Source organism: Anarrhichthys ocellatus, unplaced genomic scaffold (assembly GCF_004355925.1).
Source record: "Anarrhichthys ocellatus isolate YVR2014 unplaced genomic scaffold, GSC_Weel_1.0 scaffold32, whole genome shotgun sequence".
NCBI lineage: Eukaryota > Metazoa > Chordata > Actinopteri > Perciformes > Anarhichadidae > Anarrhichthys > Anarrhichthys ocellatus.
This window is the reverse complement of record NW_022280062.1, coordinates 2,889,608-2,909,939: the sequence shown is the minus strand read 5'-3', so window position 1 is coordinate 2,909,939 and position 20,332 is coordinate 2,889,608. Positions and strand designations below refer to the sequence as shown.

Sequence of the window (20,332 nt, the reverse complement as noted above, 5' to 3'; positions counted from 1 at the left end):
AGCACAGCGGAGTCTAACAAAGTAGCTAATCCTATATTATTTTTCACATTATGTAGTATTATTTTCTTTTAAATTTCTGAAATCTGTTTCTCCATCTTTGAGCCAGTGAACCAGTGTTGTCTGGTCCTTCTTTGATCCTCTACTGGCCAGTCAGGCTCATTGCCTTCATCCAGGGAAAAACCTTCAACTTCAACTAGCTTTGATGTCTCCGGGTGCAGCTAACAAGTCATTCCTCTCTGAAGTGTATTAGCTGAAAATTGAGCCTTTTGATCTTTCTCTTCTTTAATTTGAACCTTGTTTGTAGCCGTGGGGCTTCGTGTGAAAGCAGACAGCATTAAACGGGATTTGTTTTTAATTGACAGTGTTTGGTATAATCCGTGTTGAGTGTTAAACAGCTGTGGTTTACTGCACCAGGACATTTCACATATTTCAATGCTGAGCTATACACTGAGAAATTTAAATTAGTTCAGTTCAAATAATTTCATGTTTTGTGTGTATTTTGCTGTGTTTGGAGCATGAGCGCTGCCAAATTCAATGATGGATGGATGATCCTGACTTTTTGAATTAATTGATTAAGTTGGCACACGTTCAGCACTTCATCATGTACACACTTACTTAAACTGCATGAGCATGTGATCAATCATTTTAAGAAAATATGAAGAAAAATAAGGCCAACCAGCAGCATTGAAATGCCTGCAGCCCCTTGTGTGTATGAATATGTGTATTACAGTAAAGTTGATACCAAAGAAAAGTAAACTCACTTATTTACTAATGTAGTTGAATTTGTTCACATTGCCAGGATGAAAAACTACGTTTTAAGTTAGAAATGACAACTCTTAGTTTGATAAAGAATGATGTGTAGAATATAATGTAAAAGTAATTATACAATGATATATATATAATATATCATTGTATAATTACTTTTACATTGTTCAGCTCAATGTGTAAAAGACTAAAACAGTCCATTCCTCTGCAGACACAAGCCACCATCAAATCAACGCATGCTAAAACCTTGCATGTGTGAAAATGATGCTCCTGCACTAAGTCAGAATGGCTGAAAACCAACACAGAGCAGCAGAGAGGCTTCAGCTTACAGCACACTGGGCAAAAAAGGTCAGACAAGGGAAAAATATGTGGCCGTAAGAATCATGAATGTATGTGTCAAACATTATGAGACCAATGCCACATAATCTGTGCAATTATGAAACAAGACGAAGAGTCTAGCCTCGGAGGTTGTAATGCTCATTTAGTAATTTTTTGATGCCCTGATTGCACTCACACAATTACACGTTCACATTTTGAACCACAGTGTAATCTGCTGGCCAATGAGCCGCTTTTCTGTTTTGTGTCTTGTGGTGGTGGTACTTTCCCCACCCAGATTACTGCCTAACCTAATGATGGTGCCTGATGTAAAGTGAGTGGATCGAACAGAAGCAAATAAAAATGTATGTCTGCACCACATTGCACGGTAATGGGTTACCCACCGAATAGTTGTCACACTGAGCTACAGATGCCAACCGGTTGGTGGCACTAGATGGAAAAGTCAGAAGATCACCAAAGCTTCAACAATTCATCCTTTGGGTAACATGAATGTCTGAATCACATTTCATGGGAATCCATCAAATAGTTGTTGAAACATTTCACTTCAAAATACAAATGTGAGCCTCATGGTATAACTACTGTATAGATGAAAAGTCAGGGGATCACCAAAGTCATTAAGATTCATTGTCTGGGGATGTTTAAAGTAGAAATTGTCTTTGCAAACCAGTAGAACAGTGGGCGGAAAGACCGACATTACCAACTGAAGAGCCACGTCGCTAGCATAGATAAAAAAAACAGTGAGCATCAATGAGCTGTGACAAGAATGTGACAAAATATTATTGAATTAAGCTGAATCTAATTGATCAGTTTCTTTGTCCAACCAGGACTAAGTGGGGCGCTTTATTTCTACGGTTTGAAAATACATTAAATCTATTTTCATCCACATTAAAAATGACGTCTGAGTCGCTCCTGAGAAATCCTCAAATATTTTATTGAAAAAAAAGAATTCATTTTCCTTCCCACCTAAACCAGAAGAACATCCTGATTGTTTCATAACATTTCTACTGGTGTGTCACCCATGACTCCACTTTGCTAATAGCTTACTTCATGTGAGAAATAAAGCTGGCTCTACACAAAGACACCCATTGACAACACAACGTCACAGTGCTGCAAAACCTCACGGAGAGCAACGTCTCTAACTCAAATAACAGAATTTGTCCAAGGGAGAGAACATACATCTGAACTGCCAGGACACAGAGGTAACGACATATATTTGGTGATGTAAATGAATAACAGAATGGCAGGTTACTCACTTATCATTTTAAAAACTTCTTTGTAAGGAAGAATGCTATTCATTAGCCTAAATTGATGTTGTATTTTTTGTGTTTAATGAAATTGTATAGAAAAATGTTCGTCAAGTAAACTTTCACATTTAAAATACTTACTTTTTATATGACTTTATTTGATTTATATTATTTTTTATGTTGTGAAATCCTTGTCCTCTTGCAGGCAACAAAGGCCTGTTTCGACTATGAAGTTATTTTCCGTTGTGGTTTTTGCCTTCATCCTCCCGCTCATCAGGGCTCAGGTTCCCCATTGGGGTCCATGTCCAGAGCCAGCGGTTCAACCGGCCTTCATCCTAAAACAGGTCCAAGCTACTTCGAAGAGAAAATTATGAATAAATTGCCAGACTGATGCCCAGCGGTGTCCCATGGTGGTAGATGACATGAACAGCTTTTCTCTTCTGCTATATCTCAAAAAATACTGCAAACTGTATTTTTCCGCATGAACCACTGCTATAAAGTGTGTTTTTCAAATGTGTAAAAGATTATGTATAGCATATTATGCATATTATGTATATATATAGTATATATATGTCATATGTTGAGTAGAAGTGTAAAGTAGCATGAAATGGAAAGTTGAAGTCAAGATTGTACTGAAGTACAATAACTGAGTAAATGTAATCAGTGGTAAAAATATTTTTACTGAATCCACTAAAGCATGTAGATTTATACGTACTCTCCGCTCACAGCGCTCTGAATTGTCTTTGAACTCGTGTGTGTCTTTGCCCTCACAGTTCATGGGAAGATGGTTTGAAATTGCCAAACTGCCGGCCCAGTTTGAGAAGGGCCGGTGCATTGAAACCAATTTCACTTTGAAGACAGACAACTCCATTCGAGTGGTCAGCTCTGAAATACTGTGAGTCCTATCTGCAATTTTCTTTGTGCGAATATGGATTCTAGAGGTAATATTTGCATGGTGTGTAAGTCCTCCCTTATTCCAACATGAAATTTGACTGTGTGGAATAAAACAGAAAAGCAGAGGTGAGGAAAATTGAAGGGACTGGAGTCATAGAGGACATGAAGAATCCGGCTAAACTGGGAATAAGTTATTCCTACGGTGAGAGAGACATTTTAGAGACATTTTAGAGACATTTCATTTGATGATGTTAGTGGACTTCTTAACAACAACATGCCTCTTAATTTTTCCTCTTTGTGTCAAATCAGGAGAAAACATTGTCGGCCATCTATTTTTGATTCCTGCTTTGTGCTTGTTACCATCACAGTCCTGCCTTACTCCCCTTACTGGATCCTGTCCACTGACTACGTGAACTCGGCCCTGGTGTATTCCTGCACTGACATCCTGAGGCTTTTCCACGTCGACTTCGCCTGGATCCTGGGCCGAACACGGACCCTGCCGGAGGCCACCGTCGAGAAAGCCATGGAGATCTTCGCGAAGAACAACATCGACGTGAGCAGGATGACTCCCAGCAGGCAGAAGGACTGCGACAAAACTCTCTGAGCAGCGATGGAAATGCAGCACAAGATGGTGCTGTTGTTGACAGGAGAGAAAATGATTTATTATCTGTTCCATAGAAAGCTTTCACTAATATCAAGATGATTATGAGGAGGGATGTAGTGGAGGTAGACTCAACTCAGTTTGTTTATGTGTGGAACACAACTTTCCTGCCTTTTAAAGACAAAAATATTTACAGCACAAAACAACTGCATGCCTATATACTCTGCACTATAGTTGATGACGTGAGTGTTTTTAACAGCGTAAGTGAAATAGTCATACCCGCCTTTCTATTCAAAGCATCCTCCCTGTTTGTAATATTATATAATACATAATGTTCTGCACAGTTTAAGCCATTTAAGCTGCTATCTTTGTCATAATGAAACATATTGATGAATGAATGTTGGAATCAAATAATACTGAGTAAATCTGATCTGTTAGACCACAAACTTACAGCATCTAATTAGAGTCAATAAACGTCAGTGAAACTTACTTATCTTCTTTGATTCTGTGCAGCATCTGTTTAATCAAAACATTTAGTATGAACATCAGTGTGCAGGATTTCTATAGCCCCTAATGCGCACACACACACACACACACACACACGCACACACGCACACACACGCACGCACACACACACACACACACACACACACACACACACTATTTCCCTTCAACTGTACCCTGAAGAAGATTTAGAGTTAAAGGTTGCCAGTAATGTTTATGTCATGTATAAACAAATGGTAGGCTACAGTACTAAACTGAAAGCGATATTGTAGTATTGTAATGTGGTATTGAACTTTATGTCAATTCAAGTCAATTTATATTTATATAGCTGAATATCACAAATTGCAAATTTGCCTCAGAGGGCTTTACAATCTGTCCACATACGACACCCACTGTCTTTTCTCGACCTTCGCGTCAGTCAATGAAAATCTCCTGAAACAAACCTCTTTAACTGGGGAAAAAGATTAGAAGAACCCTCAGTAAAAACAATCCATATGACAAAATGATACATACATAATGTGAACATATATGAAAAAGATGAACCCAGGACAATGGGAGTGGTCATAATAAGATAAAGAAACAAACAAACTTTGTATTAAAGGTGTCAAGTATATACATTGTTAACCTCACAACATGTAGGTCTACGTGTATTATTTATTTGTTTATTTAATAATTATTTTGGCAGCATTTGACGGCTCAAATCACAAAAAGCAAAATAAATAAAAGTACTTTGAATTAATTAACAAACTGGTTTCCTTGGTGACTTCTGGACAACATACATATTAAAACCTGTGTGTATATAAAATAATTGATGACACCATTTTACCCATTATAGCTCACCTTAAACTGGCAGCGGAACCTTCGTGTCTTCATTCGACTTTAACGTCGGATTTATTTTGACCCGACACCGCATTAGCTTGGCTGTGTGTAGCCACTTTTGTGTAGCTTTCTTTAGCTTACTATTTTATGAATATTTGGCGATAAGACCCCGTGGTTCATCGATGCCACTAAAGGATCAGTCAAACTCGACGGTCGCCATGAAACCAGCAGTGGATGAGATGTTTCCTGAGGGCGCGGGACCGTACGTTGACCTGGATGAGGTGTGTTAGCTAACTAGCGGGCTAACTCATTAGCTTAGTTAGCTACGTATACAGCTAGCGTTAGTTACGTAACGTTGTGCAGTTAGCGTTAGCTACGTAACGTTATAGTTAGCTGTAACAACTAGACTGTGCCGTTATTAACCTTTTTTACAGACTTATGCGTTAATAGTTGAATGATCGTTTAACGTTAACTGCTTAATGTTGCAAATAATAGCTAAAACAATAATAATTTCAACAACAATCTTAATGTTAATGTAAACGCAGCATGACTTGTATACATAATAGTTATTTGTTTTCTATTTTTCCGACTTTTTTACATGCATTAAACATATTCTTTATACTATGAACTTCTGCATATTCAATATTTATGTTCCTTGCCTTTTAGTTGACTAGTTGGTCGTTTTGATTTGAGTCGAGTAAAATCAGTCATTTTTAAAGCTTTTTTTCATGCTGAATGACTTATTTCCCATAAAACGTATGAGCACATCTCAGGTTTAAACAAGTTTTAAAGTGGTGCTTTTGTGTGATTCTTTGTGGAGAAATTCAGTTTTACAGACCTGTCGATTAAATCAACTAATTGTTTAATTGTCCAAATCGCATGAGTGTTAGTCGACAAGAATTTCTTTGGTCGAGGACAGCCCTATAATTTACTCCTTTTTTATATATATATATATATATATATATATAAAAATTATATATATATATTATACACCAAGGCAAATTCCTTCCGTTCAGCTTCGTTGTCCTTGTTTTTAAGCTGTATGTGTATTTCTACCTTCATGTAAATGGTTCTGTGTGTAAATGCATTGAGAGCAACTTAAAGCTGGAGTCAAATACCTTTTAAAGTGTGTACACACATACTTGGCCAATAAACAAAGTTTGACAAAAAGCTGCCTCTTGGATTGTCAGGCTGTGAAGTATTCAGAAGTAGGGTTTATCATTATCTACCGTGTAAACCATCACATAAGGGTACAACATATACCGTCTTTTCAGATTTATGTTGGACCGCAACTAAATCATAATGCCAAATGTATCCAAACAAAATGTCCGTATTAGTAATTGTCTGTTTTCATGGCTGTCTTTCTTGGGTAGAATGTGTGCCTCTGAGCTGCATGTTTGTTCTCTGGCAGGCTGGGGGAAGCACAGGACTGCTGATGGACCTGGCTGCCAATGAAAAGGCCGTTCACTCAGACTTCTTCAATGGTAAACAATTTCTTCGTATAGATACAACTAGCCATTCTTTACCTTTTTATCAACAGCAAAACCACCAATCTACTTGAGCCCCTCATAAAATATTGAGGAAATACAGATTTAATGTTGTTGTGCGCTGAGTTAGTCCACGTTATCTGCAGGCATTGGCCTTACTTAAACAGTAATCCAATTATAATAGAAAAATACCCCCTTTTTGATACCAGAGCTGTGTATGTACTATATTCTTGTCAGAAAATTCAATACACACACCTGGTCTATGATTTGATTGAAAAAAGAAATGTGTAAATATTTGATACACAGCAGTTCAAAGATACATTGAGTCAGTTTAGCTAAGATTAAGTCACAATTCATCTAAGATTTGAAAGTATTTCATACATATCACATGAAATATAAGAATTGTGAGGCAATTGCCATAATGTACTGCCACATCAATACTAAACAATGAATAATGATACATTGGGCTAGTCTCCAAAGATGCATTTTTCGTTGAAATGCTGCAGACTCGGTGCGTGTCCAGCATTTCAAGAATGCTTCATGTGCCTGGAGATGACAAAGTTTATTACTCTAGTTATTGCCTTCATCTGGGAGGAGTTGGGGCCCAAGTAGAGCAGTTGGTCGGTGCCACTGGTCATATTACAGCACCACTGGATGTTGTGGATACTAGAAATGCTCTGTTCTGGTGTCCTTTTCCTGCAACATTAGTACCTCGAAACTTTGGACTTCAGGCTGCTCGGCAGATTGTATATCAAGAGTCTGATATTTGAATCTGGTGTTTGGATTTGACCGCATGCAGTCACTGTTTTCTGAAAGGTGTCTTTATGAACAGACGGAGCCTTACAAGCCTTTGGCTCTACTGATCCTCTCACAGGATGTTACAAATAGATCATGTTTCAGTGCAAATGAATTTAGCTGCTCAGGTAATCTGAAGTGAACTGAGGAGGAGTCAGTCATCTTCAAATAGGAAATAGTCCGGGCAGATTGAATCTATTAGTACGTGATGCTATTTCACTTTTGGGCGTCAGAGCGCCGCTGGTTTCACAGCAGGAAATCGCTTTACTGGCCCCAAAACATTCCTTTCACCCCCGCCCCCCTTTTTCTAACTGTGTTTTATAATGTAGTGTGATCTCTTGTCCCGAGGCGCAGCTAAATCAAAAGTCCACAACTTCTTGCCAAATGCGACACAGATTCCACGCAGACTTCTCAGCAGGAGCTCTGTGGATGTGCTTTGTATGAGGCTAATTTAGGGTGGCAGGCTTTATTCCCTTCTGATCGAGATGTGTACCACTTAACTGTCTCCAGGCGTATTGAAAGCAGCTCCCAAATCCCCCAGCCTACATTTATAAAAGGATTTAAAATGTTGAACAATCAGTGTCACACTGGCTCAGTTCTTTCACAGTCACAAAAGTGACAAAAGTGGCTAATTTGTGTTATTTCCCACTGAAATATTCAGGCTACAGCGGTTTTGTGGAAACATAACTTCAGTGTGTTGCACTTTACGTCTAGTCCTCATGTTTGTAATGTTTTTTACTTTCTAGGGAGGCTTACAGGAAACTACAGTATAATTGAACTGCTACTGAAAGTAAAACATGATTTCATCTTTTTGGAAACAGTTAATCAGTTAATATGGGTTGACCATCAGAATGCTTCAATGCAAACAGGGATATTTTGGTGCTTCCAACGTTGTGGCAACATCGTGATAATGTACGTATGGACAGCCACATGTTTTTGGCTAATAGTGTATATGACTTTCAGAAGAAACATATTCTTCTGCAGTTACAACATGACAGAAGGATTTTTTTCACCTGAGCGTACCTGTCTTACATTGTAGGTTTGTGAAGGCTTTTAATTAGAGCCAAAATGTTGTTTTTCTGTCATGTACTGTCTGATTTCTATGTTCTGAGTGTTTGATGACACCTTTTAAAACAGCCGTCTGTGCACAAAGAGGACTTGTGGATAACAAACGCGGTGCAAATTCTTGTGTGTAGTCTGCACAAAATGTACTGTAGACGGTACTTGTACACCACAATAGAACACCTCTTAAAGTTTAAATTAAAGTACACGGGGATCACAAGATGTTTTCTTATCACATTTTTCTTTTTACTTAAACTAAGATTTCAAGAGATTAGCTATAAATACAACAAGAGCCCATTCCTCCCTTTTGTTTTTCTCACTGTGAAAAGATTAGTTGATCAATCTGTTGACAGAAAATCAACCCGCATTCGTCTTTTAGACAGAAATGTAATAAACACAATGCTTTATTGTCTCTTGTGATCGTAACTTAGGTGTATTTAGGTTTTGGACTGCTGATCAAACAACATTATTCAAGACAAGATATCACATTGAGCTTTTCTGACATTTTACAGATCAAACAATTGAGGCAGAACAATTGAAAATTAAAAGAATCATCAGTTTTTATTTTACCCGGTAATCACCAGTGCTGCAAGCTTTGATTATATTCACCAACACTGGTGATTATTTTCTCAAAGTTGATTCATTTAGTGTCTAAAATGGGGAAAAATACGAGTAATAATTTACCGAATTACTGTTGTTATTATCAAATATGTTGAAGAATAGCATCAAAATTCTCATGTTTGTGAATCCGTAACTAGACATTTTTTGATTATAAAATTACTAAAATGAGGAATCGATCAACAAAATAGTTGCCGACTCATTTTCTGTTGATTGACTGAACGTTGCTTCTCTAGAAAAACGCACAAAAGAATATGAAAAGAATGACGGCAATAGTCGCTGAAGTACTGATGAAAGCTTATTTTTCATTATTATTTTTCCACTATTGGATCATAGTGACTGTTAAAGGGACAGTGCGTAGAATGTGGTGCCATCTAGTGGTGTGGTTGCAGATAGCAGCCATCTGAATACGCCCGCGCTCACTCCTCCCTTTGTAAGACTGTGGTAACGGGAGCCGATAACGTTCGCCTCGTTCGGAGACCATCCATACCATAATAACGCTACTTTAGGAGCAACAGAAGTCAGACGGCGACGGGCAGTACTGGCAGTACATATGTTTGGTTTGTCCGTTCTGAGGTTGTGTAGAAACATGGCGGTGCAGCGCGGCGTGAAGAGGACGCTAGCTACGAATATTATATTCCATTTCTGTCAATAGATCCCAGAAATCCTACACAATGGCCCTTTAAATGAAGGCTACCGGCATAAACAGAGGATGTGGCACATATTCTCATGCATGTTCATACACTTCTGCCGCTGACCTCTGACCTCACAAACTGTCAGACCCACAGGAAGGCCGATCCTTTTACTTTTATCACCCTCCAACCCTCTCAACCTATAACGCTTTATGAGAAAATGTCTGGCTTGCAGACACATTTGAAATACAGCCAGTGTTTCATTGTCCGGCTGTCATGAGACTGTAGTTTTAATAATTGTTTTGTTTTTTTGTTTCCACAGATTTTGAGGATCTGTTTGATGATGATGACATCCAGTGACAGAGACTTTGGAATTGATCGATGATATGCTCGCCACTTACCAATCTTCTTCTTTTTTTTTGGTGGAAAGCAAACCAACCATTTTCTGTCTAATTACATACAATTTACTGTCATAGTTGTCCTAGTTTCAGGCTTACATCCTTAAAAAGTCCATCACCAGCTCCAGATGTTGTGAAATTCTTAGGATCCCAAGGATTCTTCATATACGGTATGTTCAAATTATGAGCCTGTATCGTGCTCACGTCTTCGACTGCTTCTGAACTGGATTGCAGGTTTCAGTGCGCTGGAGAACACCTGTTAGCAGCGTAATTATACATGTGATGGGCAGAGGCTCCATATGCTGCCGCCCTTCAACATTCTGCAGATGGCATATGATGAATGATGGTCTGCTGAAATGATTTGAATGACAGTGTCTGATAGTCGCATACGTTCTGTGTTTGGTTTTATATCTGCAGTGTGTTCGGTTGTGTCATGAATTTGCACATAAGTGTACAGCAGTCTGTGCATCTGCACTTTTTCGTGATAAAAAATCAATAAATAGTGTTTTGTATATATGAAGCCATAACTGTGTCTGATTGTCGTTATTCAAAACAAATTTTGCTGCAGCTATGGGCCTATAGATTACATCACTACAGTCAAAAAGAAACAGTTGTGTGAGTTTCTGATTTGAAGTATTTTTCATTGTCAGTTTCAGTATATTACTGTATAACGAGAGGCTCCCTCAATATGAGTAGCCTGCCAATGAGAATGCTGATGTGAAGGTAAATAATATTTCTAGTTTTGGCCAACAGCATATTTGTGTTTTATTACTGTTCAGCACAAGACTGATAAGAGGCTTCTGAAGAGGATAAAATGCAAACTGCAGGTTTTTAACAGCTCTGCTGTACAGAATCAGCAAAACAGAGAACAGTGCTGTCAGCACAGAAATGTCCAACAGTTATGGAGAAGACAATGGTAAAAACTCTTGATTGTGCATGTACTAGCAGTAGACACAAAGCGCTATCTGATGGAGCTTTGTAGAATGAACCACTTACAGGCTCAAGGATCAGGGACAATTAACAAAAGTGTCTGTAATAGCAGGAAATAATCAACTTTATTAGAAAGTTGTGATAAGCCTGTTCAGACACAATTCAACTTTCAACCCGTAAAGGAACAGAAATAATACTTTCTGCAGAATTAAATGCCAATTATGGAACGCTATTAATTAAGAACCCCAAATTCTGGATGTGCAGGACAAAGCTAAGATTAGACCGGATGAGGTTATCAATCATTTATATAATTTATATGACATTATCAAGACTAAGAGTCTATATAGCCATGCTAGCAGCTCTGTGAGGCTCTATCAAGGCACAGCGGTGTGGATCGCCATTTTCACAAGAGTCTGTGTTTTCAATGAGTTTTTCTTTCACAAGTAGCATGAGACGCTTTATGGGTCCTTAGACAACAACACCGTCAAAGATGGGTGGTGTCGCTGAATTCATATCATTAATACTTAATTTGTCGGGGCTGTGGGGGTGCACTACAAAGATACTGTATGATTGTATATTTTCATGTATTTGTTGTTTAGGTATATAAAGGGAAGATATATCTTCAAAGATTGCCTTTTGCGGTTGTTCCACTTCTTTTCAGCTAATGTTTTTTGAAGATATTTTCCCCAGGCTGGAGCCTTTACATGCAGGCCACGTGGCACAATCCAAGCTTTAGGAGCCTGTACCAAACAAACAGTGGTGTTGGCATGCTGGTCCTAATGGCTCTGCATCTCTACAGCAGCAGCAGCAGCTTCATTAGTGGCTCACTTCTCCTCAGGACTCCAGCTTCCTCTGTGTTGTTAGATAAAAAACATGCGTGTGCAAGAAGAACAAAAAAACTCATCAGGGAGCGCATAAAAGACTACTTGTTTTCTCACTGACACTTCTATATTTCATCTATGGTCTGCCCAATGAGAATGAAATGAAATCTGACATCAAGTTTGGAAACATTATCAAAAAGGCTTGTGCACCTTCTGCTTGGATGTAGCGTTGCACTACTGTGTTTAGATGAGTCACGCACCTGTGATCCTGGACACACGCTTGTTAATACTGATGCAACAGAGTAGATATTTCAGAAATATTAGTTGTTATTCTTTGCAGTGAATTTCTTCAGGGAGACTGTTTTTATAGTGATGAAGCACTGTAATAAAAACAGGGAGTTTATCAGGCTGGAGTGGAGGAGGTTATTGTTATTTACTGCTTGTTATTTACCACTAGATTTATAGTGTTATGTATCTTACATCAGGACTACCTTTTGCTCTACGTTTTTCCCTGAAAGTTTTATCAGCACCACCTCGATAGCCTCACGCACTTCTTTATAAATATGCTCTACTGTAACAGAGACCTCAAGCTGTGTGGATTTGCCAGTTACTAGTTTTTAAGTTTGCGCCCACGCAGCCCTTTAAATGTAAATTTCAAATCTCAAAATCGACTAGTGGCTTGGATATAATGTCCCCTTGCATGTTGACCTCGAATTCCAAACCTGTGAGGAAAGAAACACGCCGCTAAATGGCACCTTGTTAATCTTTTTTCACTGAAAGCAGTCGTGCTGCTCACCTCTCCTAATTACTGGACCCCTATTCGTCGGACGGATGGCAGCGCAGGAGCCAATCCCGGCGCCATGCCGGAGACGTATGACATGCCTTTTTGTTTTTAATGATCAAGGGGGCTCCTTTAAAATGTTTCGCTGCCTGTGTGTCCCATAGGTAAAGGCTTTTGACAGTTCAGGCAACCACAGTGCAGCAAGCCCCCCCCCCCCCCCCTCAAGAAGCTCGATCCAGAGAGCCACTGGATCCAGAGGTGATCCCAGGAGGCCAGAACTTCAGCACCCTTGCAGGTAAGGACTGATGTGAATACTGTATGTTGCTAAAGTTTATTTATGTGCAGCTCATAGAGCCAAAGCAACTGCCTGCAACTCCAACGGCATTGTCTTTGGATGAAAAGTCTTCAGATCTATGAACCTGAAACATGCAGAAGAAAATCTCTCTTTTTGAGCACAGCGGCTGTGATTCAACAGACACAAGAACATTTCAAGCTTTTGGCTGTTAGACTGTTAAGTTCAGTCTTTTTATTTGATATTCTGACATTCATAAGTAAAGTCTATTTTCTCTCAGCCATCCCTGAAAAAGAGCTCTATTACAGCATGTCCCCAATCCTCTCCATTGTCTTGGCATCAGTCATTTAGATAAAAGCTCTCTCTTTGTTCCGAGTGTCACCGTCTTTCGTTTCTATATCAAACAGTTTGCTGAAAAAACAACAAGACAAACAAGTCTAGTTGCATTGTAATGCTACAGTAGAACACCAGAAGTTCATACTTTATGAAGCCTCCTCAAACACAGTTCTGTTCTAACATTATCAGTGAATATTGTTTCTGTCTTTTTACCTCAGAAGCACATAAAACAGAAAATGGCCCGTGTTGGACGACCATCGCTTTTCCTGATCCACACAGGATTCCTGTTGGCTATTGTTTTACTACCAGGTGAGACTTGATCTACAAACTTGATTCAAAATGTATCTATGACTTTATCTGATCTTTGTCACAAAGATGTAGTTGGCAGACGGTTGGAAATGTAACATTTATAACTGTGCATGAGGGATGTAGTCACTTCACTGAAGACACTGAGGTCTTTTTGGGAATTAAATGACCTGAAGCATCATCGTAATTCACATTCTACAATACTTTAAATTTGAAATTTTACAATAAGCATCTTTAAAATTCAATTTTTTTTAGGAAGAAAATAAAAGAAAAATGTTCCTCCACAACAATAATGGTTCCCAGCCTCTGGTTTCAGTGTCCACCTGCAACCTTTTTACAGGTTACGCTTTTCATTTCAAGTAAAAAACGTGATATTACCTTCTCAGATTATTTCATTTGAAGGATTTTCAGGGGCCGGAGGAGGTAAAAGTACTCAGTAAAAAAAGTAAATATGTGTAAAAGAAATCAGTTTTCTTTTCTTTTTAAAGCCTTTGTTGAATATATTTTGGTGGAATGTTGCACTTGCACTCCACTTGATTGCGTCCATATTATGTGACCTGCTGGTCAGAGGGGTAGAAGAGGAAAATAATGTGTTTTCACTCCAATACATTCATCTGATAGATTAGATAAAAAGTATGACCAGTTTCTAAAACATGACACACGGTAATTATAAACTACCCAACAGAATATAATATAATGTAGGTAAAGTAAGCTCCACTTTGATTAAAATACTACTTTCACATTAATGCATCAGAGATAATATATAATAATACAATCTACAACAATATCATGGTTTGTATCTTTGCACAAAAAATAGTTTTACTTTTGATACTTACGATGTCTGTACTTTAACTTAATTAGGATTTTGAATACTTTTACTTGTATTTTTACACCACTGTTTTGTATACGTTTACTTCAGTATAGGATTTAAGTACTTCTTCCTCATTTTGGGCTCATGACCTGAGTGTTTCTTTAATCTTGTCTATGTCCCTGAGCATTGGCACATGAATCTGGGGCACAGATTTATAGAGACACCATTTCCCTCATCTCTTTAATACTAAAATAACATGCCATGCTGATGTGCAAGGCAACCTGTAAATCTTTCTAGAGTCGTAAAAAGAAATGTGTCCCTGCACCTTTGGGAGATTTTCCACATTAGTAACTTAGAAGGACCAGAAGTTTCCGCCATAATCAGCTGACTTGGCTTGTTTTCTCATACTCGTAAACTTCTGAAGGAAACCCCTGGAGGAGCAGAAGACACTCCACATGTGGAAACAGAGATGTACAGCGACAGGTCCCCTCCCTCCCACCTTACACTTCTACAGTGTAATTGGTTTTTGTGAGGGCCCACTCTTTGTAGTTTTACAGGTTAACATTAAGGAGGCCCCCAGTAGTGGCACAAGCTCCACCGGTCTGGCTCAAAGCCTAACAGGGCGTGCACGTCGGGGTCTGCAGGAGGAGGGGGTGTTTAATCTGCAGGGTGCTGCCTGTGCTGGGGCGCCAGAGCCCCAGCACCTGCCGTGTTTCACCCAGGAGCTTATTAGCAGGTCAGCATTTTCCCTGATGTTGAGGGAAAGCTCAACATCTGGTCCCAGTCAGCTAACGTCCCTGCTGCTGCTAATGTGGCTGCTGGTCGTGTTTTACAGAGTTTCTGGGGGCCGTTCCAGTGGAGCAGCGCAGGCAGGAGGAAGGTAAGGACCTGTGTGACGTGGCATGTGGGACACATTTGCTGTTTAGAGTGCCTTTAAAACTTAAATAATGGCCAGTTATAAAGGATCATTCAACTAATCTTCCTTTCTTCTATTCAGCCAGTAAGCACAACATACATTTCATGCTTAGTGGTCACAATAAGTACAACGCACCCTCTCAACCCGGTGAAGTCCAAACTAGAGCTGAATCGAAAAAGGGTTTGCCAAAGATATCCATCATTGATTCATTGTTTTAAAATTATTATTTTGGGAAAATGGCCCAAACTATATCTGGTTCCAGCCTCTTTTCTTTGCCTTATATGATAGTAAACTGAATATCTTTGGGTTAGAAATTGCTGTTTATGCAAAAAAAAATCAAAAAAAGAATTTTGAAGAAATCTTCTTTGGCATCTGGGAGTCTGTAATGGACATTTTGAAGATTTACTTTATCCTGACATTTAATATACAAAGCGATTAATTAGCCTAATCTGATCAAACATGTTTAGCGGATTAACTGATGATAAAAATAATCACTAGATGCCGCCCTAATCCGATTCAACAACTCTGCCAGAAGTACATTTGTGAATGTACAGTTTTCACAGAGGCTGCACTTTGTGAAGTTGTTGCTTCATATGAATTCTAAGTTGTTCCTGTGGAGATAAAATAAAAGAGGCACCAAACAATATGATGTAATCCATTTATTTAAATCAAATATCAAGGAGCATCTTGTATTTTATCCACAAACAAAACTCTTCCAGTTCTGAAAAAGAAAAACTACGACACAACAACCTTTTTAAACACTTATTTAAAACTGAACACAAACAAGCTCAGCCCATAAATCTTTTACATCTTAAAGGAATAGTTTGATAATTTGGGAAATGAAGCGTATTTGCTTCCTTTCTGAGAGTTTGATGAAAAGATCAATACCACTGACCGACATGGGAGAGGTATCGATCTTCTCATCTAGCTCCCGGCAAGAAAGCAAATATGCATTTGTTTTTAAAATGTTGAACTATTCCTTCATGGAACTCATTTACTTATTATAAGATTTTGCTACTCATGTGTTTTGAAACACATTTGATTTTCACAGTTAGCTTTTTGGTTTGTTGACTTAAATATCACAATACAAACATGACATGACGTGACATGACATGAACACTAGCTCCAAACAAAATCCCCTATTCATACATTACAATACACATAAATACAAGTTTATTATTCATACATAAGTAAAACTCGCTTGTCTCTGCCTGTAAATAGGAAAACAGTGGAAGATCAATGTGAGTCTGGGGACATAAAAATACACATATTCTATACTCCACAAATGAAAACATATCTATTGAATCTTTTTACACCATTTGTAAATTCAGGCTCCAGCACACTTAATTTAGTTCACTCTTTCCCTCTCCTCTCCCCTCAGTGCCTGCAGTGTCTGATGATGATAACATGGAGAACCTGAATATGCTGGTTCGCAACAGAAGGAACGTCCCCGTCTTAGCTGTGCCCCAGTTCAAACGCCTGCCGGACTTCTGGGGATGGTACAAGTACTTCATGCAAAGCCAGAACCAGGAGGGAGTGAGTGGAGTTTGTTTCACATTAATTATTCAGCTCCTCCCAGTGAGCTTTCCTTACAACCAGTTTGCATTTTAAAGAGAGTTCTTCACTTATTTTGCAATGCCAGAAAAGACTGATTCAAAAGCTTTTGATAATCACAATATGAAAGCACTAATATGCCATGGCCCTCTTAAAATACTCAATTACTCTGCAATGCAAGTCATGTTCCAGCATGTCTTCTCAGTCCCAGTGAGAGCTCTGTGATTTAAAAGTCAGGCTGTATGGATGAGTAACAAGTCTGTGAGCTGGAAAAGAGAATTCCTCCTCAGAGAATGTGTTTGAAAGTCGTTCTAGAGCTTCGCATACAGTCTTTTAGTTTGATTTTTAGTTCAGTTTTACTCTCTATGGGGTGTAAATTGTATGGAATCAAAGCAGGTTTATTAATTTCGTCCCCTTTTTAACCGATATTTCAGGTTGAGGATCTGGATCGTCTGTACATGGCCTACCTGCAGAACAAGCACAGATCAGAGGAGGCCCCAACTTTCAACCACTACCTCAAGCACCTTAGCGCAATCTACAAGTCGTGCGCCGATTCTGATGATCCAGAGTGCATCTCCGAGTCCACCAGCAAGCCAAAGGCTGCGTTGGTGATGCCCGCCCCCATCAAGTCTGCTGCCATCAAGATGTGCAACCCTTACCTCGACCCCTACTGCCTCTACCCCCTTCTCCCCAATGCTGCTGCCCCGCAGCCTGAGCTAGCTCCAGCCAAGGTGCCAGCCCCCATCTTCACCCCCATGCTGCCCATGCCCATGAAGACCCCCACTGGCTTCTACCACTACGCCCCCGTCCTGGAGCCTTTTCTGAGTGCAGATCAGAGGTCTGAGCTGCTGAGGATCTGCAACCCCGAAGATGTGGAGTGTCTGCAGTATCATCTGAGGGCAGCTTATGGCTACCGCCCAGCCACTGGCCCAGCCCCATCCTATGCTGCCCTTAAATGTGACCCAAGGGACCCCTACTGCATGCCCCCCCTGGTCCACAAAGCCCCCACTGGCTTCTACCACCTACTCTACCCCAGCTGTGACCCAGCGGTCGATCCCTTGTGTGTGACCAACGTCGCTGCCCCCCTTGCTGCAGAGGAGGCCCCTAAAGAGCAACAATGCAACCCACTCTTTGACGGAGGCTGCAACCCCCTGACCGCAACCAAGCCCGTGCTCGAGTACGCACCCCATGACGAGCCCGCACATCCTGCTGCTCCTCTGGCCTGCGACCCTCGCACTAACCCGTTCTGCATACTGGCAGCTGCCGCTGCCCTGCGCAACCCTGCTCCGCAGATGCCCGAGCACCAGGTCTGAATTTGAAGTCCTGCTACTAGGAATCAACAGATAGATGTTTTGACTAATCTAGTGTAGGCTTAATCTTGTTTGTTGAATGGTTCTTTTAGCTGTCTGTTCCTTTTCTTTCGGTTTATTAAATGATGTAGTGAAATTAAAAGGATGTTGCATGATGCTTTCACTTGCTTTCTATGATCTGCTTTGCATCTGTTTTGAACCAAAAACACCAATCAATCAATCAATCAACCAGGTCCGCTACAAGCTGGGCGTCCGCGGCAAGACCATGGAGGGCTACGACTGCTATGTGCACTATGACAAAGACTGCACCCCGGTGAAGTCTGGCTACGAGGCCAAGGCTCCAGCCAAGCCCTTCTGCCATCCGTTCGACCCCAACTGCGGCAAGTTTACTGCACCCTCCGGCGTTAGGGCCCCGAAGCCAGCCAAGGATGGCATAATCCTGCCCGACCCCGACTGCGACCCCGAGCTCGACTACCACTGCCGCCTACGACGCGCCGAGCCCGCCGCTGTTAATGATGAGCCCGCCGCCGCTGAGGAGGAAGCTGCTGACGAGCCTGCCAAGGAGGCCGCCGTCCCACGGTTTGATGACTTCCTCAGGGGCGTCATGAGCCAGTACAAGTAGATTTCAGAAATAACAACAGATTCAACATCTGCTAGATGATCTACCTGTCAGAAATGGAGCTCACTCTGTAGTCCCCCATCTTTATGGACTTCATGGACCGCAACCTGTCACAACGTCATCAATATATCAGTTAGCTTTACAAAACTATAAAATTAATCAGTTTTTAAAAAGGTGTTAAAAAATGTTGGTCTGTTTTTATAAAAGGATAACAATTCAAGAGGACCAAGCAACATAGAACATGTGAAACTGTATTAAATACTTTATGTATGTATGTTTGTAGAAAAGAGTCGTATGTATAAGTGTGATAGATTAGGGGTAGTTTGAATTTGTGTTAGTGGGCAAGAATTTCTCTCAGTTGTACATTCTCTGTTTCCATTCGAGTTACCCTATTTAATGTTTTTCACATTTTCTGTAACTCTAAACCTCATAATGCTTCGTCTCTTTCGTTTTTATAAGGTTTCTAAATAAAAAACAGATCTGAAAAACTTCAGAATTGTCTTTCTAGCAGTTAAACATATATATATAATATATTTATATTATATATATTTATCTGTCTGTGACTGAGGTCACAGACAGATAAAGGTAAAAAACCTCATGATGATGGCAACAAACCACTACTGCACCACGCCAAGTCTTATTCATCCAACAAACATTTTGAATATGTTTAACCAAGAGCGAGCCTAATCTGCACACAGCATTTCATCACATCAGTATCCAGATGTTTTAACTAACACGCAGCACATAGTTGAGCCATCTGGCTCCTGTTTATGTCCCACCATTATAAAAATAGCTCTTTGTTGCTACATCTGCACATTTATATTCACACATAATCTCCAAATATGTGTTGTGCTAGATAACACCTCACGCTGCAATTACAGATGCATTAATGCAGGTTTTTGAGGCAATTCATTTTTTTTATTTTTCAGCCTTTAATTTACAGAATAATAGTAGAGATACAGACAGGAAAGAGAGGCAGATGACAAGCAAAGAGGCTCCCTGGTTATATGATTCGAGTCTTAACCAAATGGCTCAATGTTTTATATAACGTGTGACTAGAAGGCTTCGTACAATCAAATCAAAAAGCCATACTGCTATAGCCATGCAGTCAGATTCAGTTTAGTTTTTTAATCATTGCTACAAATACTCCAGCGGTAAATTGAACATTGCGGTGCTTCAAAAATTGTCTACAGACATGATAGCTGCTTTGTGACACTGTGCTAACGCAGCTAATTACTAAAGTTAGCATGTTAATATGCTCATAATGACAATGCTAACATGCTGATGTTTAGGAGGCACAATAGTGCAGCTACGGCTGATGGGAATAGCATTAGTTTTGTATTGAATAATTTCAGATTTTGAGGGCTTTCATTCTGGATCAAAGTGGTCGATTGACACGGCTAGCATGTCTAAAAACCCAGCGGTAACTGGTCTTTCCAGAAACAATGTGACAGTTGTCCACATTCTCTGAATTACAATAAACGGTAAGAAGAGGAATTCA

The 20,332-nt window shown here is 39.8% G+C and overlaps 3 protein-coding genes across 3 annotated transcripts; all 3 read left to right on the top strand.

The window, feature by feature from the left end:
- The first annotated feature begins 2,221 nt into the window (after positions 1-2,221).
- Positions 2,222-4,167, top strand: apoda.1 (apolipoprotein Da, duplicate 1). Its single transcript, XM_031865053.1, has 5 exons — positions 2,222-2,300; positions 2,551-2,689; positions 3,119-3,240; positions 3,356-3,441; positions 3,608-4,167. The coding sequence occupies exons 2-5, from the start codon at positions 2,573-2,575 to the stop codon at positions 3,841-3,843; spliced, it is 561 nt and encodes a 186-aa protein (XP_031720913.1). The 5' UTR covers positions 2,222-2,300; positions 2,551-2,572; the 3' UTR covers positions 3,844-4,167.
- Positions 4,168-5,243: 1,076 nt separating this feature from the next.
- LOC116393093 (COP9 signalosome complex subunit 9) lies at positions 5,244-10,701 on the top strand. The gene is made up of 3 exons (XM_031865055.1): positions 5,244-5,444; positions 6,575-6,647; positions 10,080-10,701. Exons 1-3 carry the CDS (start codon positions 5,346-5,348, stop codon positions 10,115-10,117), a joined length of 210 nt encoding a protein of 69 aa, XP_031720915.1. The 5' UTR covers positions 5,244-5,345; the 3' UTR covers positions 10,118-10,701.
- Positions 10,702-13,551: 2,850 nt separating this feature from the next.
- and2 (actinodin2) lies at positions 13,552-18,834 on the top strand. The gene is made up of 5 exons (XM_031864901.1): positions 13,552-13,624; positions 15,268-15,312; positions 16,730-16,884; positions 17,337-18,209; positions 18,445-18,834. The coding sequence occupies exons 1-5, from the start codon at positions 13,552-13,554 to the stop codon at positions 18,832-18,834; spliced, it is 1,536 nt and encodes a 511-aa protein (XP_031720761.1).
- The last annotated feature ends 1,498 nt before the right edge of the window (positions 18,835-20,332 follow it).